This window comes from Tinamus guttatus, unplaced genomic scaffold, assembly GCF_059628265.1.
Source record: "Tinamus guttatus ecotype Peru unplaced genomic scaffold, ASM5962826v1 Tinamus_guttatus_pri_ptg000439l, whole genome shotgun sequence".
Taxonomy (NCBI): domain Eukaryota; kingdom Metazoa; phylum Chordata; class Aves; order Tinamiformes; family Tinamidae; genus Tinamus; species Tinamus guttatus.
Genome location: NW_028288973.1, coordinates 2025838 through 2050865, shown reverse-complemented (window position 1 = coordinate 2050865; position 25028 = coordinate 2025838). Strand labels below are relative to the sequence as shown.

General features: G+C 47.2%; 2 protein-coding genes across 2 annotated transcripts; both read left to right on the top strand.

The window, feature by feature from the left end:
* Positions 1–4245: 4245 nt before the first annotated feature.
* Positions 4246–10076, top strand: HMOX1 (heme oxygenase 1). Its single transcript, XM_088531929.1, has 5 exons — positions 4246–4369; positions 4673–4793; positions 7124–7615; positions 8221–8329; positions 9467–10076. The coding sequence occupies exons 1-5, from the start codon at positions 4338–4340 to the stop codon at positions 9601–9603; spliced, it is 891 nt and encodes a 296-aa protein (XP_088388055.1). The 5' UTR covers positions 4246–4337; the 3' UTR covers positions 9604–10076.
* A 2366-nt stretch (positions 10077–12442) lies between these two features.
* On the top strand, positions 12443–24645 carry MCM5 (minichromosome maintenance complex component 5). The gene is made up of 17 exons (XM_088531928.1): positions 12443–12457; positions 12771–12944; positions 13757–13883; positions 13997–14125; positions 14565–14737; positions 16802–16957; positions 17690–17856; positions 18463–18634; positions 18814–18925; positions 19653–19796; positions 20142–20207; positions 21344–21520; positions 21986–22098; positions 22559–22687; positions 23075–23217; positions 23898–24025; positions 24477–24645. The coding sequence occupies exons 2-17, from the start codon at positions 12778–12780 to the stop codon at positions 24576–24578; spliced, it is 2205 nt and encodes a 734-aa protein (XP_088388054.1). The 5' UTR covers positions 12443–12457; positions 12771–12777; the 3' UTR covers positions 24579–24645.
* The last annotated feature ends 383 nt before the right edge of the window (positions 24646–25028 follow it).

The window sequence follows — 25028 nt, the reverse complement described above, 5'->3', positions numbered from 1 at the left end:
CAGATCTGTTTTTTCCCGGCATGTGCAGCCCTGCACGTTCTGCTGAGTCACGGGGCGCTTTGCTGAGCAAAGGTTTCGGATTGCAGGCAGGAGTGGGGGCTGTTTTGCTGAGTCACGGTGGAGCCGGGGCCACGTGAGGATGTTTCTCAGCAGGGCGGCTTCCCAGCGCTGAGGTTGCAGCTGCTGATCTTGGCCCCGGTCCCAAGAAATGGGATGGAAAGATTGGGAGAAGTCTCTAGAAACATCCCCAGCTTCCCGCCAGGCTGAGATCTGTGTAACCCTGCGCAGGAGAAGGGGACGCACACTTCATGTAGCTGCAATGTTTCATGCACCAAGCACAGGGGGACTTGCAAACTTGGGGAGAGCTTCTGCGTTACCCTGAGCACCTACAGAGCTTGGTTTTCAATGCCACTTCCTTGAACACAGGTGTGAGATTTGTCAGAAGTTCTCCTGTTGTAGATGCATGATGTTCAAATCCTTCAAATCCAAATAAAATATGTGTATTTTAATCTGTGCTTCCTGTTCTGTCACATTGCTTCATTTATGTCTGAGAAATTTACCTGCATTTTTGTCTCCCATTTCATCTGTGTCTGGGGCTCCCAGGCTTGCCCACAACAGCAGTGCTGCCTCCAGGACTCCCCCCTTGCAGAAGTGCCTCCACACACTCCAGCAGTGCCTGTGCAGAGGAATCATGCAGCACGCTTGCTCCCTACAGGATTTATCAGAGCACTGTACTCACAACCTTCATTTTCCCACCTATACCTTTGATCTAGACTTAGATTGTTAAATGCTAACAACAGGAGCGAGCACGGCGTGTTCTGCCAGAACTGGGCTGGGCAACCTTCCTTTGGTAAGTGTGTATTAAACCACAGCTTACTGCTGTGTGCCCTAGGCAGGGACGGCCTTCTCAAGAAAGCAATTTCAAGCACTTATCACTTCTTCTTCTTTTTTTTTTTTTTTTTCTCAGTAACTCAGCAAGTTCTGACTATTGAATCAGCTTTTCCTTCCAAAACCATGAGGCTGCATTTTGCTGTGTCATGGTATGACAAATCTGGTGCAAGACGTAACCCTTTCTTGCCTGGAACAACTGGTTTTTTACCAGACTGCTTCCTCCCAGCCAAGCCTCCCAGGGCCTGGAGGCCAGACCCTGAACAACATTGCTTCCCACGCAAGTTCAGAGGAGCTGATTTCAAGCTCTGTGACTGACTATATGCTTAGAAAATTCTCTGACTATAAAATCTACTGGCAGAATATGTTCTTAAGCCTATAAAGAGGAAAAATCCCCACTTCACTATGCCTGATAGAACCAACTCCTCAATAACTCTGTGGTGTTGTTCACTGCTCATCTAGCAAATCTCTCGACTTAAACTTTTGCTCAGTGGCCGGGATATTCAATCAGAGGTTTCTAAAACCAGCAGGAACTAGTCTTGGGCTCCTTGATTCATGTATACTAGAAATATCCCGGGCAATTTCACTTGTTTCCACGCACATCACCTTGACAAGAAAACTCTGGCACTTTGTGAACGAAGAGATCAATAATTAACGCAGGATTTCTGGCAGGCTTGGTGGAGAGACCACAGGTCTGAGACCTTGGTCACAGGTCACAAGCCGAATTTAGCAGTGACCTGGATCTGGACTGGCATCTGTGTTTTGAGTGGCACACTATGCCCCCAAGTGTTTTGTTCTAGCAGGCGGTTATTTTTTCTGCTAAAAATATGTACCTTCTTTCCAGTGCATCCTTCTTAACTGACAGCTTCCCAAGGTGTCTTCTAGGAAGAGATGGTCACTCACAGATCTCTGCCAGAACTTGTGCACTTTCCATGTCCATAACCTTCCCTCCACCACATAGCAAAAGCACAGCAGATGCACCACAAAACCTTGCTGCAGAACAGGGGACACAGCCAGAAATGCCCTGGTGACCACAAAGATGATGACAGCGCTTTTTCAGTTCCCCTTCCATCTCATCCACAGAGCACTTCTGCCTTTTGGGAAGCTAGGCCCAGCCGGGATCTGCTCTTCCACCAAGTAACCCCGATTAGAGGGGCAGGAGGGCAGGAGGTGTAACTCAGTTATGGGACACAGTTTGTTTCCTTGCACATACAAAAAAAACCTCATCTGCAGGAGGGAGCTTATCTCCCCTGACCAGCCTGGGAGAAGGTAAAGTCTCAAAAGCCAGCAGGGAGATAGGCTGGGGAGCCCCCAAAGCAAAAAAGGGAAAAAAAAAAAGCAGCTCCATGTTCCAGAACAGTGTGATTACAAAGCAATACATTGCCCAGGAAGAAGTTTCTCACCTGGATTCGCAGTGATATGGCTAAACAGCAGCTATCTGTCTTCGCCAGGCCACTTCCTTCATCCCCATCTTGGCTGCCTTAACTGCAGGTGAAAAGGAAGGAGGAGGAAGATGTTTCGGTTAGATACATCAGAGCACCTCTAGGCATGCAACCTCTGAGGAAAAGGGAAGCAGGCAGGGCATGAAAGCACTGACTGATCTGAGAGCAGCAAGAAAACCTTTGCAGAGACACTGGGCACATTCAGAGCTTCCCAACAGAATAACGGGAGGGACAGGGCTTGTGGTTTGCTCATGCCAACCAAGTATTCCTTCCTCTGCTGGAACTACGGGTTGGGTTTATGCACCGGCTTCTCCTGCAGAATCAGGACTCAAAGAAAAGAAGTGAAAAGTGTGAGCTTCAAGAGAGCAATGCAAGAGAGAAGTGCTCATTTCGAGGCTGTCCCAGTGGCAAAGTGGCATGGATGTCCCTAGGACATGGCCATACAGCCCTGTGCTCCGTGGGCTCCTGCGCAGAGTCCTCTCCCCAAGGGTGTTTGGGGCTTTGTCGCACCTTCTTAAGAGAATCAAATTTATTTTACCATACCAAAAAACAAGCCAGCAACAAGTTCTGTTCAACAGCATGGCTGAGAGGAAGAATGAAAAGAACGTGACAGTTTTTGCTAGAATGTACTGTTCCTTTAAAGAAAGAAACAAGACCGGAAAAGTCTGGCTGAGTCAGGGTGGAATCGCTGACTAATCTTTCCTGAGCTCCCCACACTGCAAACCAGATGTCTGCGTGAGTGGAAAAAACAGGCGTAGAAGCACATTTCCCCCCCGACAGCTTTCTAACCTATGGCACCACAGCAAGCCCCTCTTGGGGTAGGTGCAGTGACAGGGAGAAAGGGAGACGGGTGGCTTGGACTGAAGCAATCCTCACGAAAGCCACAAACTGACTCGCCAGGGCAAAAGACACAGACCCAAGATTATTGCGATTCTCACCCCCTCTTCCCCTGCACTACCTCACTAGCACTTTGGGCATGTGGTGCTCTATGCTATTGCAGCAGTGCTTTCTCACCTCTGCACTAGCTGCTTTTAAGTGCCACGGTGTTTGCACTGAACGTAAAATTTGTGCTTTCTCAAAGAAGAGCTGGCTGGTGCATCTGCAACCCTGGTTAGTTCTGCTTGCAGCTCAGCTGGAAAACAAGGGCCCCACCATCCACTGGCTGCCTCATTAACTTCAAGTCATTTCAAGCACTTCAACAGGCAAAACAGCAGAGGAACCTGCCACTGGCAGAACCAGCCTGTCTAACTCTTTTCCTAAATCAGAGGAATTAGTTACATTTGAAAGTCTCTGCAGAATTTCCAAGAGTTTTCCCCAAATCCTGCATCGCAGAGCACCCCACCCCATGGCTGGTAAGCACCTTGTCACCCCAGGGAACTCTGACAATGTTAATGACCGCAGGAAATCAAATATTTACACCTGAGTCTTGACAGAGATTAGGACAGATGCTGTGTTAGCTCTCCAGGTGGGGACAGACTGGGCTAGAAGCTTTTGAGGAGATGAGGTTGCCCACCTTGCCCCATCACATCTGACCATGGTGCTAACACAGAAGCCCACTCCTCCGTCCAACATCCCTGCCCTTAGCACAGTGACCATTGCTTGTAGCACCCGCGCTCTGCGTGCCAGCAGCACTGGGCTGAAAGGGTTACCAAGCCAGGCAGTCTCGAAAAAGTTGTTGTTGAACATTTTCTTATTTGTGCACATTGTCAAGAGAAATCAGGTGACTTCCTTCTGCCTTTCCAAGTCGGATTCCTAGGGCGGCCGGCAGAGAGGGTGACAACCACGCTGCTAAGGGAAGTGTGGCCGTGTTGCAAGAAGTTTGTCTCAACACTGAGGTCAGCAGTTTCGCTGCTCACGTGACCTGGCCCGAGTATAAAGCTGGAGGCAGAATCTGGGCAGGCAATCCAGCTCCAGTGCTTCACAGTGTCCTGGGAACAGGAGGGAAGGAGGAAAGCAAAGGCAAGAAAAAACAACAGGCACACCGAGGAGGAAAAGAAGTGGAGAAACATGGAAACTTCCCAGAGACACGGCTCTGAAAGGTGAGAGTGGGATGGGGATAAGAGGGAAATTTCCATCCAAAAGTATCGTATTTTCCCTTTGCTTTTAGGTCCCTCTGCTGTGAGCAGCGTGCGCTTTCTTTGCCCTCTGGCTGGACTCTGATAATTTTGCTCCCCCTCAGTCACTGTTTGGGATACTAGCACTCCCCTATTCCCATCTGTGCTCTCAGGAATGCTGTTCCTTCCCTGGCCTTCTCAGGCTTCCTTGTTTTTGTTAGACAGCTAAAATCCATTTTGCAGGAGGAGAATGACAGGATCAACATCTTTTTTGCTCTCTTTCCTCAGCATGTTGCGGGACCTGTCAGAACTCATGAAAGAAGCAACCAAGGAGGTGCATGAGCAGGCAGAGAACACACCATTCATGAAGAACTTTCAGAAGGGACAGGTGTCGCTCCCTGAATTTAAGGTACTTGCAGCAGTACTGCTTGAGGACGGCAATTCCTTGTCAGGGAATACTCTGGTGGATCAGACAGGCTATGTGGGGACTAATGATTGAGGGGCAAAGGAAGCCCTGTGCATCACAGCTGTTCAGTATCAAACTCCTGTGCAAAACAAGTTCATAATTAAACATTAGCACTCTAGGATCTTACAGGCTTCTCTGGCAGAACATGAGGCAGGATTTTGTCTTTCTGCCTGGGCAGCCAAGCTGAAGCTCTATAAAAAGGCAAAGAGATTGTAATTGCTTTTATCTTTCCCTACAAATGCCTGCGTGTTAATTATGGCCAAGGACACTTAATGGAGGTAAAAATACCTGGAGGTGTATGAGTAGCCAAAATGCCAACAAGAACAGAGAATACTTTAGAATGCTGTAGGCAGTTAACAGCTAGAAATAATGAAGAAGTAATGGGAAATGTGGGATCATTTTTGGCACTCAACTTTGGAGTGTTGTAGTTATCACTAAAGTTATGAGAGTTGAGATCAGGAGCAGTTAGCCAAGGCAGAGGGAGTTTGAGCAAGTCACATCTACTGTTAACATGTAGGAGCCTGTTGCTTTTCTTAGATTAACAGAATCATTTGCAGATATTAAGTTGGTATCTAACCTGGCCAGATAATGTGAACTGAGCCACGTAAGAAACCCATGTGTAAAAACAAGGCAGACACCTGAGCTAGAAATTCCTGGGAAGCTAGAGGATGTGACACATGTGTGTGCAAATAACAGCTAGTAATCTGACCTGTGGCTTAATTATATTGTTGTTGAATTGATCCTTGATAAACACGTCCACAGGAGTAGGAAAAATAGAGCACTTATTTCTGACAGGTTATGTTCATGATACGCAATCAAGTATACTGTTAATCTTGGGTGCTGCCTGTAGTATTTACTAGGCAATGAACTTTGAGACAGACCTAAAAAGATAAACCTCTAAGATCCAGGAATAAATCTCAGTTTTTAGAAAATACAGGCAGGCAGAGAGGATGAAAAGTGACACTGGGTTTTAAAAAGTAAAACGGTGATTTTAAAATCTACATTTCTCACTAAACTACTATCTGCCTCTGAAAGCAACAGTCACATGAAATTCCTTTGATTTGTTAGGCAATGTTTATAAATTTTGCTTCTTTTCCAGTAAACTGGATAGCAAGTTATTGTTTAAAAACTCCTCTTTTGTTTACCCTTTTGGCAAACCTTTGTATCTACCATGAAACATGACTCCATAAAATTTGAATGTTTCTGCAACCAACTGCGCCTGTCTGTATATCAAAGTCCTGTTTGCTGACACAGTGGGGAAAAGTTGAAATGGCAGCTCTTTTACTGGTAGAACTAAGAGTTTTGTGGGAGAATAAACCAATTTCTCTCCTATCAGGTGTTTAATTTCCCCCTCAAGCCTGACTCACCTGTACTAGAGTACCTTCACTTTTTACACTTTTTTGCTGATGAGGGATTTCAGCAAGAGATAGTGGACATGTAAATATGTATATAGCTTTTAAGAGCAGAAAGTTCAGAGAAGGAGCGAACACAGCTGGACTGTCTTGCACTATGTGGAAAGGCTGGCAGATAGAAAAAAAATATTGTGTAAGCTGGGAAAAACAACAATAACAATGGTTTGAAAATAGAAATGAATACACAGCCTCACAGTGATCTCTCACAAAGGCATCTTTCAGAGGCGAGCTGTGCTTTCAGTCTCCTTTTGTATCTTATCTCCTTGGGACAACCGAAGGGAAAGCAAACAGGCAACCCCGCTTGGAAACCCGAATGATGAGCAGTGGTGCCTCAGTTCCCAGGATGGTGGATTGCCCACAGGATGAATGGGCTGTGGCAGTAAATAGGGTATGTCATCATCTCACAAAGCCCCACAAAGGAAAAGCATATCCTGAAGCATTGAGATTTGAACAATATACCGGAAAATGTACCTTTGGGGAAAAAAAAAAAAAAAATCTATTGACAGGAAAGACTGAAGAGACCAGACATGATTTAATAGGGTTCCATTTTCTATCATATCAAGCTGCCAGAACTTAGGCTTGAAGGTGCAGACAGCAGCCTGGACACGTAAGACAAAATATCTGTTGAGAATGGCTTAGGTGTCACCTCATGCTGCCTCAAACCGAAGAGGAGCAGCCAGAGGGTGTTTCACTGTGTCTTACAACTGTGTTTTCCACGTGGGAAACTTACAACAACATAACATATGTGCATGATTCATACTGGGTGTGCATATGAGTAACTTTTTTTAATAGGAGGATTTGTCCCAAAAGCTAGAAGACAAACAGATGCACCTATGTCTCATAACCTCCCTTCTGTTTCAGCTGGTTACTGCCTCCCTGTATTTCATCTATTCTGCTCTGGAGGAAGAGATAGAACACAACAAGAATAACCCGGTTTATGCTCCTGTTTATTTTCCATCGGAGCTGCACCGGAAAGCCGCCTTGGAGAAAGACTTGGAGTACTTCTACGGCAGCAACTGGAGGGAAGAGATCCCATGTCCTGAGGCTACTCAGAAATACGTAGAAAGACTCCATTACGTTGGCAAGAAACATCCAGAGCTCCTGGTAGCCCATGCCTATACTCGGTACTTGGGAGATCTGTCAGGGGGGCAGGTGCTGAAGAAAATTGCCCAAAAGGCCTTGCAGTTGCCCAGCACTGGAGAAGGGCTGGCTTTCTTCACCTTCGATGGAGTATCTAATGCCACCAAGTTCAAGCAGCTCTATCGCTCCCGCATGAATGCCCTTGAGATGGATGTTGCCACCAAGACAAGAGTCTTGGAAGAAGCCAAGAAAGCATTCCTGCTAAATATACAAGTGAGTAACAACTGACCAGCCCTGTCTGCCCACACCCTTCTCTCAAACAAGATAACAGCTACTGGGGAAAGGCAAAGCTGATATTTCTGGCGGGGAGCTCAAAGCAAACTGTGGGTTAGGCCAAGAGATAGGCAGCTCCACTTGTCTTACCTGGAAGTCTAATGAACAACCAGTTTCTAAAAGATCCTGCTTCCTCCTCTAGGGTTTGAATTCAAGCTCTTTCTTGTGGTGTTGTTTAGATATAAATGAGGCTTTATTTTGGGAGCAGGAATCAACATCTACCTGCCCCACCTCCATAGTAAAGCTCTGCAACTCCTCTATGAATCCTAACTGGATACACATAGACCTTGCTTTCCTTCCTGTCAGAAGATGGGCCTTCTCTTGAGCAGGAAAGCCTGTAAAGTGAACAAGGAGCTTGAAAGACACTCTCTTGACCCCACAGGTAGATTATGTTCTATGTAAAAAGGGCAGCAGTACCAGGAGGGGCAACACTGGGTTGAAGACTCATGGTTTCTTCTGGTTCCTGAAGGGTCTAGGGCAGGGGCAAGGGGTCCAGGGAAAGAAGAAAAAAGCCCACCTAATGTGACAGTGTTCATTCTTTTTAGGTATTTGAAGCACTGCAGGAGCTGGTGTCTAAGGGCCAAGAAAATGGTCACCCTGTGCAGCTGAAGGCAGAGCTTCGGACAAGGAACGCTAACAAATCATATGAACATGGTAAGAGATTTCTAAAAGCAGTTGCTTAAAATTGCCCCTTGTGGTTTTCTTTTCCTCCTTTCTCGCTTGTACAAACCACTGAGAAATAAGCGTGAGGCTCTTGCTTCATCTCTTCACCAGCAGTCAGCAAGAAGGGGCCCTGATATGTGTGAAGCTGCCTCCAGACGTGGCAGAGCAGAGAGAACGTATTTGAGTTCTCCATGAAGAATGTCTGTGAAAAGTTGCAATTTTGGGCCTAAAATAATAGCTGTGATGTTGACAGAGGTTCTTCTATATATACAACCTTACCCAAGAGGCTCTCCTTTCAGACTCTATCTTCCTGTGGCTATTTTCATGCCTCTCAGATGTATTTACTGAAAATATTTCCTGAAATCAATGAAAATGCGCTAGGTTTAAAATCAGCATGAAAGGTGAAGTGAAAGTGGAGCTGTAGAGACTCCAGTTAAATTTTGCAACACTGAAAAGGCTCCATCTACTGGTAAAGGAGTAGATCCTGTGCGAGGACCGTTTCTACATAGCCAGTACTGCTCTTGCTGGCAAAAGTGATGGCTTTTTAAGGAGTCAGACTTGTGACAGGACTCAGATGACTGCAGTCAGTCTGGACAGGACTCAGATGTGTGCAGAGGAAAGTGGTTTCCCTGATCAGATGTGGTTTACATAATAAAGCTCTTATGACCTACACCCTCTGAAACTAAAATCCTATCTAAAAGGTAGGATTTTCTAAAAAGCTCAGTGTTAGATGAGAAGCCCCATTCCACAATTGCTCTAGGGCAATTATTTGTCTGGAGTGTTAAGGAGTACCTATTAAGTCATAAAATGCCTAACTGATTACATTACTCTGAGCAAGAAGGCAAAATGCCTTTAAAGTTTAACCATCTAACTGTCTCTAGATGTGTCAGAGGTTTGAATGAGTTTCTTTAGGATCTGGTGTGACTTATTTATAGCCAGTAGGGAGACCAGGGAAGATGCCAAATACAAGCAGAGCAGAATCTGCTGTCACTCCTTCCTCCTGCCTCACTGGACTCCCAGCAATCTCCTTCTCCCCAAAACAAATGCACCAAAGTCTGCTCAGCGCTGTGGAGTAGAGACACACATACCTTCCTTCAACTTTTTTTATTTATTTTCTATTTCATCTAGGTCCAGTGTCTGGGAAAGAAGGAGAGAGGACAAACACAAGGCACACAGAAGTGCTGTCCAACACTCCCCTCATACGGTGGATCCTTGCACTCAGCTTCCTAGTCACAACAGTCGCAGTGGGCTTATTTGCCATGTGAACAAGAAGGACCTGCACCTTCTTTTAATGCCTTTCCTCACCATGAACTAATCCGTCTTCCCCAGTCCTTCCGAGATAAATTCTCCTTGGCTGGGTGCTGTGATCTTGGCTCTGTCACTAACATTAGGAGACTTCTCTCCCTAGAAAGCAAAAGAGAGTGTTAAGGGGGTTCAGGCAAAATCTCTCCTGTGCTTGGTGTAAATTATGCCACAGACTAAACTTATCACTAGAACATAAGGGCAGAAAAGATGTAAAAGCAATGACCAGGAATTGTCATTGCTTTATAGAGCTCCTACAAGATCAGAAATGCACGTTTGGTAACTTGTCTCACCTCAGAAATAAAAAGCTCCTCAGAGCTCTGTTTGCTCAATATTTTATACTGCTAGCTGGAATGGTGATCACTGTTTCTGTGGAGCCACAAGGTTCCTCTGGGTTATATATACTGTTTTATATGTCACTAGAGGATTAAATCTTTTTCAAATCATTTTTAAGCATAATACGGTTGTTGAACAAACAGTGTTGGTCTTTTATCTTGTAAGATAATTTATATACATAATAAACATCAATGTAAAGTCTTCAAGCCTGGTGTTTCCTATTGCTAGAGTTGTATCTGGATGGAATGGAGGTGCCTTTCTGCTTCTCAATTTTATGTCTTCTGGAGCTGCTGCCTCCACAGACACAATAACCAAATAAAAGCAGGAGTTATCAGACCCAGACTCTGTTCCAATCTATCCTAATGATAACTTTCACAAGTTTCTTAGGCTTCACAATGACAGCCCACATAAACAGCTATTTTCCCCTTTGCTCACTCAGAACTGGAGGTCTGGGCTGTGGGCAAGCTGTTGTTATGGCCATAGGCCATAGGTCCCTGCAGGAGTGGGTGCAATTTGAGTGCAACAGAGCAGATATCGACAAGGCTGTTAATCCTTCAGCTCAGAATCCTTTCACCTTTTTCTACCCCAAGAGTCTCTGTGATCAATCTGTCTTCAAGATGTTACCTGTTCTGGCTGTGGCCTTCATCCCAAAGACTCATCCCATGTACTCATCTACATTAAGGACCAGGACTCAAAGAGCAAGAATCAGAAGGCAGGTCCTGTAGAGAATAAAACAGTGAGAAAGACGGACTGTAACTGCCCTCAGGCTTGTCTGTCCCATTTTTCTTCCAAAATGCCCTCTAATACTTCCCTAGTTGGACTCATTCGCCAATCCCTGGAAAAAAAATAAAACAAGTTATTTGTTAAAAAAATAAGATAGTCAAATGCTTGAAAAGCAGGGTGATAGCTATTCAAATCCAAGAAAAAACATTCAAATTCATTCCATCCATTCAAATTTAAGTTCACCTATTCTGTCTATCTAACCCACCCAACTAAATCATTATGTTCCTTCAACATAGCAAATAAATGCCCCCAACATGCAAATAAATGCCAAGAAGCTCAGAAAATCTGTGCACTCTAGAACAGCCAGTTGCCCTGCTCTGCTGCCCTAAAGCAAGTCTTCAGAGGTAAAAATTAAAACTTTGTTTTTGTACACTTTCTATAAGCCATAATGGTTACTCAATGACATCTTTCCCCCAGAATTTAGTACTAGTTAGCAGAAAAGTATCCCAGAGTAAATATATCCTAAAACATGTTCACATGCCTATTGCGCTTGCAGCATAGCTTTTTGGATTGCTGTTTTCCTATGGAGTTCTGAATTGTCCAACCACTTGCCATTTCCCTTTTCCAGTATGTCCCAGATGGAGCTATCTTCTTTATTCATCCAGCCTTATTTGGCTCTTGGCCTGCTGCACCACAACAAATCTGTATACAGTCTTTCCTTCTCTTTCCTCTGAAATGTGCCCATTATGGATCTGTCACCTGAGCTATGGACTAGCCCTCATTACCCCGTGAAGATACCAGAGTTGTCAGCAGTTACATCCCAAATGCTACCCCAGAAAGGCACGAGTGCAAGGCATGCGTAGTCTTCACAGGAAGGGCCCTGAAGATGTTCTAAGGTATCTCCCATGGCTCCTCGTCTGGTCTGTGGCACCCAAAACATCAGAACTGCAATATGACTGGAGTTGATATGGATCTCTGGAGACCGCCTGGTCTAACCTTCTGCTGGCGCATGGTCACCTAGACCAGGCTGCCCAGGACTGCATCAGGTTGCTTTTGAGCATCTCCCAGGCTGGAGACTCCACAAGTTCTCTGGGCAAGCCAGGTGATCAAAACACTAATCCTCACAGATCTCCATTATCCCCTTTTCGGGTGCATCAAGGGCCCTCTCAGCACCACCCAAAGATACGGAGGGCTGCCACCAATGCCATGGTTTAGGGGCTTGGTGGGGCAACTTCTGGGCAAACAGCTGGATGCCCCCCAGCACCCAGCATGGAGGGAGGCAGGAATTCCAGAAAACTGCGGTGTTCTCCCCCCTCATCCTCCAGCCTCACAGCTATCGCCTCTCTATTTTATCCGTGTCCCTTCACGTGTGTCCCTTAACCCGTGTCGCTCTGACCACGGTGCCTCCCCTTCCCCCGGCCCCGGCCGCGCTGGTCTCACTCCCGCCTCCCCCTCGCCGCTCCGCCCACAATAGTCCCACCCAACCCGCCATTTTCCTCCCTTTTCCCCTCCCCTTTCCCCTGCTTTTTCGCGCCAAACTGCGCCGGGCCCAAAGGGGGTGGGGCGCGCGGCGGCAGTGGGGCGGGACAAGGATGCTCGGGGCCAATCCGGAGCGAGGAGTTGCGGGAGGGCGCTGAGCGCAGGCCAATAGGAGCGCTCGGCGGCGGCGGCGCGCTCGGAAAGCGTCTGATCAATTTACTTCCCCCCTCACGCGTTTTTTTGCCGCGAAAAGTTTGGCGGTTTGTGGACAGCGGCGAGGTGCGGAGCGGCGGGGGGGCTGCGCTCCGTCCCGCAGGGAGGAGGGTGGGGGGCCATTTTTGGCGGTATTGGCGCAATCGATGGGACAGAGGATGCGGGGGTGGGGGTAGCGTAGCGGCGGGGAGGGGACCCGTGGGACAAGGAGGGCCTTTGGGGTGGGGGAGGAGGGGGTAGGTTGGGGGGTCCTGGGATAATGGTGAGGCCTGTGGGCCCGTATGGTAGCAGAGAGGGCAGCGGGAGGTGGGATCTCTTTTGGGGGGGAGGGAGGGATGGAAGAGGTGGGCGGGGGTGACCGTGTCCTCTGACCTGCCAGGGTGGCCATGTCCGGCTTCGATGACCCCGGCGTCTACTACAGCGACAGCTTCGGGGGCGACGCGTCGGCCGACGAGGGGCAGATCCGCAAGTCGCAGCTGCAGAGGCGGTTCAAGGAGTTCCTGCGGCAGTACCGCGTGGGCACGGACCGCACCGGCTTCACCTTCAAATACAGGTGCTGCCGTGGCTCGTGGTGGCTCCACTTCCCTGCCTGTGACCTTATCCTTTGCTAGGATAAGATAAGTCATCATTCCCATTTGAGCTTATGGGAAAGCTGAGATCTGGCATTCTCGTGTATTTGTAGGCAATAATTGGGCCTGCAGTGGCAGAGAGTAGTGTAGTAGTAAGAATGGTGTAATAGTGTATGCATGGTATACATATGGCCTGACCTGGAGAGTCTGGTGTATGAAAATTGGTAAAATGCTGTCCACTTATGCCCTGTGAAGTTCTGGAGGTCCCTCGGTGATTGCTTTGCCTATGCAAGTTGGAGAGACTGGTGAGAGAGAAGATGGAGTTAGGGAAATCTTTCAGCTGTCACCTCTGAATTTCTTGCACCCTTTTTTTTTGTAAGGGGAATATTGCCTGCTATGCTGTTACATCCTTTTCTTTTTTAAACTGTTGCAGTTTTAGTAGAATAGACATTATTCTGTATAGGAGTTCTTGAATTGCCCATCTGATAGTGTGACTCTAGTGAAAAAATAGCATTAAACTTACACTATCACTACAGGAACTAATGTTCCTGATCTTACGGCACTTTTGAAAGTGCATTGGGGTGAAAGATCTGCCCAGGACCCTCAAGGACCCCCATGGCTTTTCTTAGAGCTCTGCCTGTTTTCCGAATTTCCTTTCCAAAGTAAAGTCTCCATGCAGAACCTGCCCTCTTTGCACCCTGGGAAATCACAAGGTTGTTTTGGGATGGTGAGTGGACATATTTGGTAAGATTGATGCTTTCTGCTCTGCAAACATTTACTGCCTATTGCCTTGCAGAGATGAACTTAAGCGCCACTATAACCTGGGTCAGTACTGGGTTGAGGTGGAGATGGAAGACTTAGCCAGCTTTGATGAAGATCTTGCTGACTATTTGTACAAGCAACCAGCAGAGCACCTTCAGCTGGTAAGGAGGGAGGAAATGGGAGATCTGGTGCACTAACATTTAGTCATGTAATGAGAGCAGTCCTGATGGTGCTCCATAGTATGCTGGTAAAAGCCTAGTTATTCGCCTTTTAGTTGGAAGAAGCAGCAAAAGAAGTTGCAGATGAGGTCACCCGTCCTCGTCCTTCAGGTGAAGAAGCTCTGCAAGACATCCAGGTCATGCTGAGATCAGATGCCAATGCTGCCAACATCCGTAGTTTGAAGGTGAGGTGAAACTACTGCTATGTGGAATGGGTTGCTTGTGTGTGAGTGTGATTGCTGGTGGAACTTTAGGTAATTGATTACTTGATTCAGGACATGGTTTGTTCATTAATTTATAAACAAGAATACAAAGCATCTTAACTCTGACTGTGCAGGATTGTTTTGGTTGGGTCCTATCTTGGCTGACAATGCTGTTAGAGGGGTTTTGTATGTAGTGTTTTGTCCTCTTACCTCTCTCACTTTGAAGGCAGAAGAGTTAAGTCATGTAGTCTCCCCCTATTCCTGTAGAACAAGAGTGGGGAGTTGCCAAGAAGTTTAGTGGGTTTTTTTTTTTTTCTTTATGGTACTCCTGTGTTTCTTTCACACCTGTAGTATGGTTAAGCTTCTTGTCACTCTTGCAATGAAATGCTTTCTCACCTTCCCTGCACATTTTCCCTTTCAGTCTGACCAGATGTCCCACCTTGTGAAGATCCCTGGGATTGTAATTGCAGCAACGCCCGTGAGAGCCAAAGCCACCAAAATAGCTATCCAGTGCCGCAGCTGCCGTAACACCATCAGCAACATTTCTGTGCGCCCGGGTTTGGAGGGTTACGCCTTGCCCAGGAAATGCAACACGTAAGGACTGGAATGAGGGTGAATGTGCCAGAGTTGTGGGACAAAAGATTCTCTCATCCTTCTTCATCCCATGTGTGTTACATGGAGTCAGCTCTGTAGCCCACAAGGTGGAAGGGTCTGTGCTGCTCTGGGACTCTTCCCTTCCTGTTGTCCCAGTACCTGCTCTCGTCTGCGGCCAGCAGCTTTTAGCTCCATCCATGTGGGAGTAGCTGTGGTCATGGATGTTGCGTGACCAATCTTGCAGGCTATGTGGAGTGGCAGTTTCGGGGAACTTCTTCGTATCTATAGGGCACTGCAGGGACTGGACCCATTTCTATGATTAGCCTAGTGGCTGCTTCAACTATGCCCTACCAACTCTCTCATTCTGGTTAGCCATACAAAAACTGCTTTTCCCCTTCCAAACTGTTGTTCCCTTCTAGATATCCCAGGAATCAGCTGATTTTCTCACTGCAGATATGTGCTGCTTTTGGGGAGGGTAATCTGCTTAGATAACAGCTCAACCTCTCTGCATTTAGTCAACTCCTTTGCTGGCAAACTTAACTGTCTGTTCAAAGGCTAAATGAGACAGGAAGGGACCTCAGGAAGTCTTTAGTCCAACCTCCTGCTCAAGTCAGGGTAAGCTGTGAGTTCAGGTTACTGGGTAGCTACTGATTAGACCAGTGATTCCTGGAAAATATTAGCAGAGCTTGAATAAATTCTTGAGCAATTTGTCCCAATGCATCCTATGAGGGTTTTAAGGTACAGTAGTGTACACAGTGTTTGTCTACTCTCACATTCATGTGAATCATTCACTTAAGATGCAGAGAGCTCCAAATGCTGTGCATAAATGTTGAGCTAAGGTAAACTCCTTTGCAAATGAGTCCCATTTGGTTTAAGCATGAGATATTTTTTCGTAGGTGGCTCTTAATTTCTTGCCTCTCGCTCAGCTGTAGAGAAAACTAATGTCATAGATGTTTCTGAAAAATCTCAACTCTTGCAAATGGAAGTTGTTGTACAGTCGCAAAGGCTGGGATTTTCAGGTGCTCCTACTGAAAGACTGGGAAACTGCTCCATAGCTCTGCAGACCTTCCTAAAATCCCTTCTGAAAGCCTCATCTCTTCCTACACCTTTCTTTGCTCAGGATATCATTCCTTTTCCAAAACATGACAAAAGATAAGATGTAGTCTTTCTTCCTCTAGACCTGCATTTCCATTTTAGCATCTGATCTTCCATATTGTTTGCATATGACTGATTGCGATGGATTGTGTGTTTGATCTCATGTATGCTAACTTTTCCTGTGCCTCATCTTTAATGCAGCTTTCGAGATCTTAGGGAGAGGAATCATTGTTTTATTTAGTCTGTAGAGCATCTGCTTCCTGATCCTTGACTACAGAAGTGCATCTGCAGAGTTGTAGTGCAGGCACCTCTCCTCCTATCTTGAATGGAACTGACATTTATGAGATTTTTTTTTTTTGTTCTCATGTTATCCTCCTTGAAAGGCCTGTCATTGCTGGCATAGATTCAGGCATCAGTAATAATGTGCTGAGAAGCCAGCAGGATGTGGAGGTGCTTCTTGTCTCCAAGAACATGTAGTATAGCAAGACAGATATGTAGGGCTGGTGTCTCAAGAGACTAAGAGGTTGAAGACAGTCTTGTCACATTGCTAATTGCTTTCTCAACGGAAACCACTTAACATTTGCTTCATACATGAAGTTATAAAGAAAAATGCTCTGTCAGGTCATTGAGTCTGTACTGTTACTTTCTGATAATTACGGAATTACCTTTCTCCTTTGAGCTAGCAGGGGAGGAGGAGGAGGTTGGAAGAGCAGTAAGGGGAAGTATCATTGTGTGTTTAGCTTGATCTGATGGTTTGAGCTTAACACATGCTTTTGGCAGCTGTTGCATACAAGATACAAAGTCGGGTGAAGCTTTGATTTGGCTTGTATGACTGCTCTTCTGCCTTACTTGGTACTGTTGGGGAAGGTGGGCTGTTCTGGGTTGTACTTGTCTGTACAAAGAGGGCTTTGAGGGGATGTCTTCTGGGTACTGACAGTCAAATAATTTTCTTGACTGATCTCTATGCAGAGAACAGGCTGGCCGCCCAAAGTGCCCACTGGACCCGTATTTCATTATGCCAGATAAGTGCAAGTGTGTGGACTTCCAGGTCCTGAAGCTCCAGGAGTCTCCAGATGCTGTGCCACATGGGGAGATGCCTCGACACATGCAGCTGTACTGTGACAGGTAAAGCAAGTCCTCCATCCCACTCATCCCACAGGACATTTCAGACAGCTGATGCTGGGTTTAGCTCTTCCCTGGCAAGAAGTTATGAGTTGAAATGGATATTCTGGCATTTCCTGCATCAGTCCCTAGGAGCATTGCACAGAATTGCCGCAAACCACATTTGTGCGTGCCCATGTACTTGGGCAGTTACTTCACAGCAGTTCCAGGATATTTTAACCTCTTCCTTCTCACCTCTTCCTCCTGTGACTTCCACAGCAGTTTTTTGTGACCATTAGCCATGCCACATAACTAGGGGACTAGGCAGTTTGGGAAGCAGCCCTCAGATGTGAGGGTGTTGACAGTGACTCCCTGGGATGCTGCCCATCTGTTTTGGGAAAGACTTGGGCTGTAGACATGTTGCTCCACCTTGAAGCGATCTTACATTGTTGCTCCTGGCAGCTTCTGCTTACTCCTTTTTCTCACACAGCTGGTGGCTGGGTATCTCAGCAGGCCTGGACAGTGTGGCTGATGCTACTTTGATTTCACATGGAAGCCTCAGTACACGGGTTCAAAAGCCATAAACTGGCTCAAAAGCCCCTTGACATTTTTTGGCATAGCCTTGGCTAGCTCTCCCCTTTCAAAAGCTATCACTGCTGAGCATTTGTGCCTCAATTTTTCTGGGTTTGGCAAGAGAGGTGTTGCTGGTGCTGTCTTTTTCCTCTGACATCCTTTGCTTTCTCTTCCTCTTCTTAGGTACTTGTGTGACAAAGTTGTCCCAGGGAACAGAGTCACTATTATGGGCATCTATTCCATCAAGAAGTCTGCCCAGAGCAAGAACAAAAGCCGTGACAACGTGGGTGTGGGCATCCGAAGCGCTTACCTCCGTGTCGTGGGCATCCAGGTGGATGTGGAGGGCTCAGGTGAAGGCTGCTTTTGTGTCCTGTCTGTTGTGTTGATAGCGTGGTGTTAGGAGGGCCATGTTGCTGGATAAGGAAGTCCCCCAAGAAGAACTACAAAATCACAGCCTGGGTCCTTCACTTTGTCATATTTAACAGATAACACAAGCTAGTCCAGGTGGGATGGCTTAACCTGTATCCTCTGAACTTGCTCAAGAGCTCTGTATGACTTCTCCATAATGATATTAAATGAGGCTTCAGCCTGGATCCTTCATGTTGCTTAAGTACTTTTAGTGAGAACGCACTAAGTTGTCCCTGAAGATCTGGGCTGAAGACAACAGTTAAAATAAAGCTGTGTATTTAAAACAGTCCTGCATGTTATTTTCTCTCTGGCTCCTCCTGAGCTGCTTTGCCCAAGATTTTTTTTTTTTTAAATCCTTTCCCTTCTTCCCCCTTCCTGTCTTGCTATATATTCAGTCCCTTCCTTCCCTCAGCCTCCAAGGAAACAGCCTGCCTGTTGGATTAGCAAACATCTGCAATCTGCAAGAAGGGCTTTTGGGGACAGGGGCTTTCTTTCTGTTTAAAGCACGCGTTTGCTTGCTGTGGCTGATTCTCCTCTTCCTCCTGTAGGACACAGCTTTGCGGGCTCGGTGACCCCTCAAGAAGAGGAGGAACTTCGTCGCCTTGCTGCCATGCCCAACATCTACGAGACCATTGCAAAGAGCATTGCACCCTCCATCTATGGCAGCACTGACATCAAAAAGGCCATTGCCTGCCTCTTATTTGGAGGATCTCGCAAGAGGTGAGAAAAAATAGCCTGGTGTAGAGATGGGGTGGTGGTAGTGGTATCATCCCAGGTGCAGAGCAGAGCACTTGTGCAGTCTTCTGTCAATGCTAACAACTTCCTGCCACTTATCAGCCATAAGTTGTTGTCAGAATAAGTGCTCACCATCTGTCTTCCTTCCCACCCTGTCACACCAGGCTCCCCGATGGGCTGACCCGCAGAGGAGACATCAATCTACTGATGCTGGGTGACCCTGGCACAGCCAAATCCCAGCTGCTGAAGTTTGTGGAGAAGTGTTCACCAATTGGGGTAGGTGTTATGCATGATACAAGGCATAAGCTTACAGTGAAGCTTATTTCTTTTGCTTCCTTTGTATAGCACAGAGGGCCAAAGAATGTCACAGCAGAAAACTGCCCATACATGCACAGCTGGACTGGATGGCAGAGGTGCTAGCCTGGAAGAGAGATGTGTGCAGGAGAGAGGATGAGGGAGGGGAAGAGAAGCAACCAATACTCTTTGTTGCGATATGAGCCTGGCTATTTGCAGATGTCCAAAGATGTGACTGATGCTGTTTATTGTAAAGACTTGATTAGCAGAAAGGCTGGCTGCTCAGAACAAACGAAGTTGACTGCAACTTGGGCACGGAGCTCGAGAGAAAGCTCAGGCATGAGATTATATTTTTCAGCTGTTTTTTTGTAGTTTCTATTAAACTCAGCCTCTGACTGCCTTGTTTCCCCAGAGGGAAAACAAAGTGAATGCAGCAGCCCACCTAACAATGAATCACTAGGTTCTCTACTTATTACCTATATTTATATGTCTTCAAGCCCTCCAGTGCATCACAACTCCCGAGTCCAGTGCCTGGAAGTATGCAATAATCTTGCTTTGCATCCAGCAGACCCGGATTTAATGTGTGCTATGGGTCTTACTGTAGCAAGGCAGATCTTGCAGTGTGGTGGGATAGCTTTTCTCTGACTGGAGTGACGAGCTCTTAGATCCTGTGGTGGCTCACAGCCTTCCTTGTCCCATGTGCTGCTAGGTATACACGTCTGGGAAAGGCAGCAGTGCTGCTGGCTTGACTGCCTCTGTGATCCGAGACCCTTCTTCAAGAAGCTTCTTCATGGAGGGAGGAGCCATGGTGCTGGCAGACGGGGGAGTCGTGTGCATCGATGAGTTTGACAAGGTACCGACACTACAGCGTGTGGCGGGGGGGGAAGAAAGCCACTGTGCTGTGAGCCCTTCTCTGGAGAGTTCAGAGCTGTAGGAGAAGAGGGGTGTCTCATACGACAACCTCATTTTCCTTTGGAAAAGGAAATGGAGCTGCAAGGTAATTCCCAGGCTCCATGGTCCTATTCTGCATCAGAGTGGCTCAAAGGAGGGAGGTCGTGCTGGCTGTATACCACACTCTTGAGCAGAAGTATTGACAGGGAGTCAATGTCAGTCAACATTTGGCTGAGGTCCAGTGGAAGTAAATGATTTTTTTTTTTTTCCCACCCCCGCAAATCTCTGTCCCTCCTCTGCTGACCAGATGCGGGAGGATGACCGCGTGGCCATCCACGAAGCCATGGAACAACAGACCATCTCCATCGCAAAGGTGAGCTGTGAGCACGTGCATTGCACCAGGGTGGGAGGGGAGCAATAAGGGCAGGAGTCTGACTAAGAGCTCTCTGTGTCTTAGAGTTGCTTTTCCAGGCAGAATTTTTAATAGTTACTGGTTTCTGTGATCTGAGACCAGTAGTACCTGCTATGGGCATCAGCTTGTCTTTGTTCAGACAGCCTGAATAAGATGAAACCGAGCTCCCTCCCCTGCTCTGCTCCTGCAGATTTAGTAGTGTCACTCACATTCTTGTGTCACTTCTGCCTCCTTTTCTTCCTTTCTCCCTGCTCTCTGCTCTTCCCTTCCCACTCTGCCACCTATCCTGTTTCCAAAACCTGCAGAGATTGCCTGACTTCAAACCAGAATTTCTCTTTATTTCCCCTGTTCAACACTAATTGCAGCTCTCCACCCTCCTGGTTGCTCTGACATGCCCCTTATCTGTTCAGTACGTCTTAATATGAGTAGCTGGAGCAACTTTCTCTTGCTCAGTGCTCTTAATGCCAGTGCTACCTTCAAACCAGCAGGGATGTTGCCAGTCTGATTGCTTCTCCCTGTCACACATCCACATTATTCTATTCCCTATGTTGGGTCACTTAATCCTATCAGATCTTCTGAAATCTTCTCTGTTGTGATTCCCTTTACATCTCAGACATGCTGTCTTATGTGTTTTTGTTCTTTTTTCGTGTGTGTTGCTTCTGAAAATCCTACAATAATAGTAACTCAGCCTGTGTGGGTGTTTCCCCTTCTGGCCTTTCCTGGTGGATTCTTACCCCCAGGCCTCCAATTTTTTGGCTCATATTTCAAATTCAAGTGTAGAAACTCACTTTTGTGTTCTTGGCATTATCAGAGGGTTTTAAATGAGGTTGCTCAGAGCTAAGTCTCAGTTGAAGCTAATTTTCTTCCAGATGGACATGCAGGTCCAGCCTCCAGCAGCTGCTGTGATGACCTCTGTCCAATGTGGAACCCTAGCAGAGCAATTGGTTGCTACTTGACGAGCTTTATTTAAACATAGGTGATTGAGGATAAAAGTCCTTGCAAACCACTTTGTACCTTTTTTTTTGTGGGTTAATAGCTACCCAGCCCTGCTGTTATATGGATGTGATCTTGACCTTAGGCGTTTTTCCTCCTTGCAGGCAGGAATCACAACCACGCTGAATTCCCGCTGCTCAGTGCTTGCAGCTGCCAACTCAGTCTTTGGGCGCTGGGATGAAACCAAAGGCGAGGAGAACATTGATTTTATGCCCACCATTCTGTCCCGATTTGACATGATCTTCATCGTCAAGGATGAGCACAATGAAGAGCGAGACTTGGTGAGTTGGAGCCTGTGGGTTCAGCTGGAACTTGCAAAACAGTCAGCCTAACAGAAACAAGACCAAGAGCAGCAGGGCAAGTAGCTGGGAGCTTATTTAGCTGGGCTGAGAATTTGAGGAAGAAACAAAGCCTCTGTTGTGTCCCATTTGTCCATTAGGGCAAGGTGTGACCTGAACCCTTGCCCCATCAGTCCCTTAACCTGTTTTTTTCTACTGAGCTGAGCACAGCCCGTGTAAGATCAAGTTTAGCTTGAAGGGGCACTTTAATCCCGTCTTCAACACTAACATAGCTTGGACCCCTTCCACATCGTCTAAAGCACTGTTACTTTCTGCCAAACATTGGTCTCACCAGGACAGAGCCTTTGTACAGTTATGTGAGAAAACTACCCCATTTTTCTGTAAGATCATATGTTGTGATTGAAGGCATGAATTCTTATACTGTTTGATTATCCTCTGCTTTCCTAGACACTGGCCAAGCACGTGATGTCCTTACACGTGAGTGCTTTGACACAGACCCAGGCTGTGGAAGGTGAAATTGAGCTGAACAAGCTGAAGAAGCTCATATCCTTCTGTCGCACGTGAGTGAAAGGTGTTTCCCCATAACGCTGTTATTGTCAGTGCCAGGTTCTGTTGCAGAACCACAGGCAGAGCATGCAGTAACACAGCAATACAGATGTGCTCCCTGAGGTCCCTTAGGTGCCTGCCTGAATGCTGCTGCACTAACTGTTGGGCTGTTACGTGCGTAGGAGTGAGTTACCGGGAATGACCACATATTGAGCTACGCATGTGCTTCTTATAGAAGGTTTTTCTTAAAACAGTGGGCCGTCTCCAGCAGCCACAAAGCCATTTTAGTCACATTTTTTGAAGTGCTCCGTTTGGGTGACCTTTTTTCTCCTGCCCAAAAGAAAAGGAAGTGAGAGTGGCCTGGAGTTGTGCTACAACTTGGAGGCACCTCTCACTTCCTCAGGCTGTCTCACTGCAGTGACAGGACATCCACCCTTGTGGCGCCTCTTCAAGTTTCCCTGCCCTCTTTTGCAGGAAGTGCGGCCCTCGCCTGTCTGCAGCAGCCGCAGAGAAGCTCAAGAATCGCTACATCTTGATGCGGAGCGGTGCCCGCCAGCATGAGCAGGAGAGTGATCGTCGCTCCAGCATCCCCATCACTGTCCGGTGAGGGCCCTCTCAGCACAGACTTTGGGAAGCATAGGGAACATGGATCCTGAATGCCTGGGGCACGTGCACTGAGGGATGGCTACCACTGTTGCTCTTGTGCCACATAAACTCCCAAGGGTTACAATTGGTTCAGTGCATTGTTGAGTGTCACCTGAGTTATACTCAGGAGGATAACAGTTTTCGGGGAGCCCTCCTGTGGATCAGGAGCCCTCCCCGATTTTCTGATCAATGAATGAACTGCATGTACCATAGGACAGTACTGGAAGTGTGGCCATGGGGCAGGAGATTCCTTGAGCAAGGAATCATGCGTCTGTCGGGTGGGAGGGAAGGAGAGAGCCTGCTAGAACCAAGGTAGAAAGAGGAATATGTCTCCATCGGTCACAGGCAGCTGGAGGCCATCGTTCGCATCGCTGAATCCCTTAGCAAGATGAAGCTTCAGCCTTTCGCCACCGAGGCAGATGTTGAGGAGGCTTTGAGGCTCTTCCAGGTGTCCACGCTCGATGCGGCCATGTCGGGCAGCCTGGCAGGTGAGCTGGAGGTGCCTGAGATGTTTTTTGGTCGAGTGCATGAAGCTGACCCCAGTGCATAGATCAAGAGGAGCCAAACTCACTCTTGAGACTGCGCTGGGAGTTGCAGAGAGGGTGCTAAAAGGCATTCTCTGTACGGGGTGCTGCTGCTATGTGTGCTGGAAGAGCTTTCTGAGCAAAAGTAATGCAGAGCACACGGCAGCAAGGGCTTCTTGCTCCCACAGGGACTATTGTGCAGCTATGTAGCTGTGGCTCACCAAGGAGGATAAACAGTGATGAATATAAATCATCCAAGCAGGGGAGTTTGTCTCTCAATAGCAGGGAAGTGGGTAGAGTCTGATTCCTTGTAGCCTTGAGGACAGAGTGCAGTGCTGGGGGTGGAGGAAACTGATTGTTTCTCATCTTGTACTGCGATCACTTTTCCTATGAGGGTAAACACTAGGTTTCCTTTGGAGGTAACATGGCATGAAGTATTTCGGGGAAAGTTTGATGGTTAGGACTATGTCTGGCTGAGCATTTGAAGCTCTGCAATATTTGATGGTGGATTTGCTTAGCTTCCTAAAGCTCTCTGATGCTAGAGACATGCACGTGTGGCAGGAGGTTAGGGAGATGGGCGTTCTGGTTCTGAGGGTGACACCCGAGTGGTGCAGAGATCTCATACAGCCTCTCTCTCTCTGTAGGGGCGGAAGGCTTCACAACGCAGGAGGACCAAGAGATGCTGTCGCGCATTGAGAAGCAGCTCAAGCGCCGCTTTGCCATCGGCTCCCAGGTGTCAGAGCACAGCATCGTCCAGGACTTCATGCGGCAGGTGGGCTGGGCTGCAGAGGTCCTGCTTGATGGTCGATGGGGTCTGTGAAAACATGTACCCACAGGCTATTGGTTTGCAGAGTGAAACCCATTCCCTGAAAGGTGTCCGGAGAACCCTTTAGTAGTTGCTTTTGCAATCCATAACAGGAATTGGCAAGTAACAAGATTGCAGAGTATGGGAAACTGAGGCAGGAACTCAGTTCTCTGTGTTAAGTGTGGGGGCTGGGTGCGATTCTGGTACCCTGCAATATTTGCCTGTAGGTTGGAACTGCTTGGTTTGTGAGGCTCTGCAGTTAGAACTGAAATAGTTCAGCTAAAAAGGAATGCAAGCAGCTCATGCCACAACATTCTCTGCCTTTGGAGAGGCTTTCTAGGTGGTTTCTGGTTCTTGCTGGCCTGTAGGGAGCTTTATCTGTGCTTATTCATGTTGCTCTGTTTTTCCCCTTTTCCAGAAATACCCAGAACATGCCATCTACAAGGTGCTGCAGCTCATGATGCGGCGTGGAGAGATCCAGCACCGCATGCAACGTAAAGTTCTCTACCGCATCAAGTAACCTCTTTTATCCCACATTTCTGGGGGCTCAAGCCATCCAAAGGGGACCTGGCTGCTGACTACCTGCCAGTGGTTGCTGAGAAGGAGAGCCCTGTTAGGTTGGTTTCCTGCTTGTGGAAGAAGATTTTCTTTGTGAAGCAGAACAGACATGTGCCTCCATCTTCAACCACAGCTCAAGGCACATGGAGTTTCCACTTTTTCAGATGTTCTTTCACAGGGTCCTTTTGATGTTTCTCAGAACTCAAAAAGCTTTTAGTTTGCATTAAAATAAAAGCTGACTTACATACTTAAACAGCCTTTGCGGTCTGGCAGGGCATTTTAACCCTACCCCTTTTTTGTTGGTTGGAAAGGCATCTGTCCTGCTCTTTCTGCGTTATCCTCTCTGCTCAGTTGCTGCCACTATGCACTCACCTCAGAACTGGAAGCACCCACGAAGCTTGTGCTGCCCCAA

Coding starts and splice junctions, on each gene's coding strand:
- HMOX1 (XM_088531929.1), top strand. CDS start 4,338: ATGGAAACTTCCCAGAGACACGGCTCTGAAAG. Junction 4,370..4,672: donor CAGAGACACGGCTCTGAAAG/GTGAGAGTGGGA, acceptor CTCTTTCCTCAG/CATGTTGCGGGACCTGTCAG. Junction 7,616..8,220: donor CATTCCTGCTAAATATACAA/GTGAGTAACAAC, acceptor CATTCTTTTTAG/GTATTTGAAGCACTGCAGGA.
- MCM5 (XM_088531928.1), top strand. CDS start 12,778: ATGTCCGGCTTCGATGACCCCGGCGTCTACTACAGCGACAGCTTCGGG. Junction 13,884..13,996: donor CAGCAGAGCACCTTCAGCTG/GTAAGGAGGGAG, acceptor TTCGCCTTTTAG/TTGGAAGAAGCAGCAAAAGA. Junction 18,926..19,652: donor AGAAGTGTTCACCAATTGGG/GTAGGTGTTATG, acceptor ATGTGCTGCTAG/GTATACACGTCTGGGAAAGG.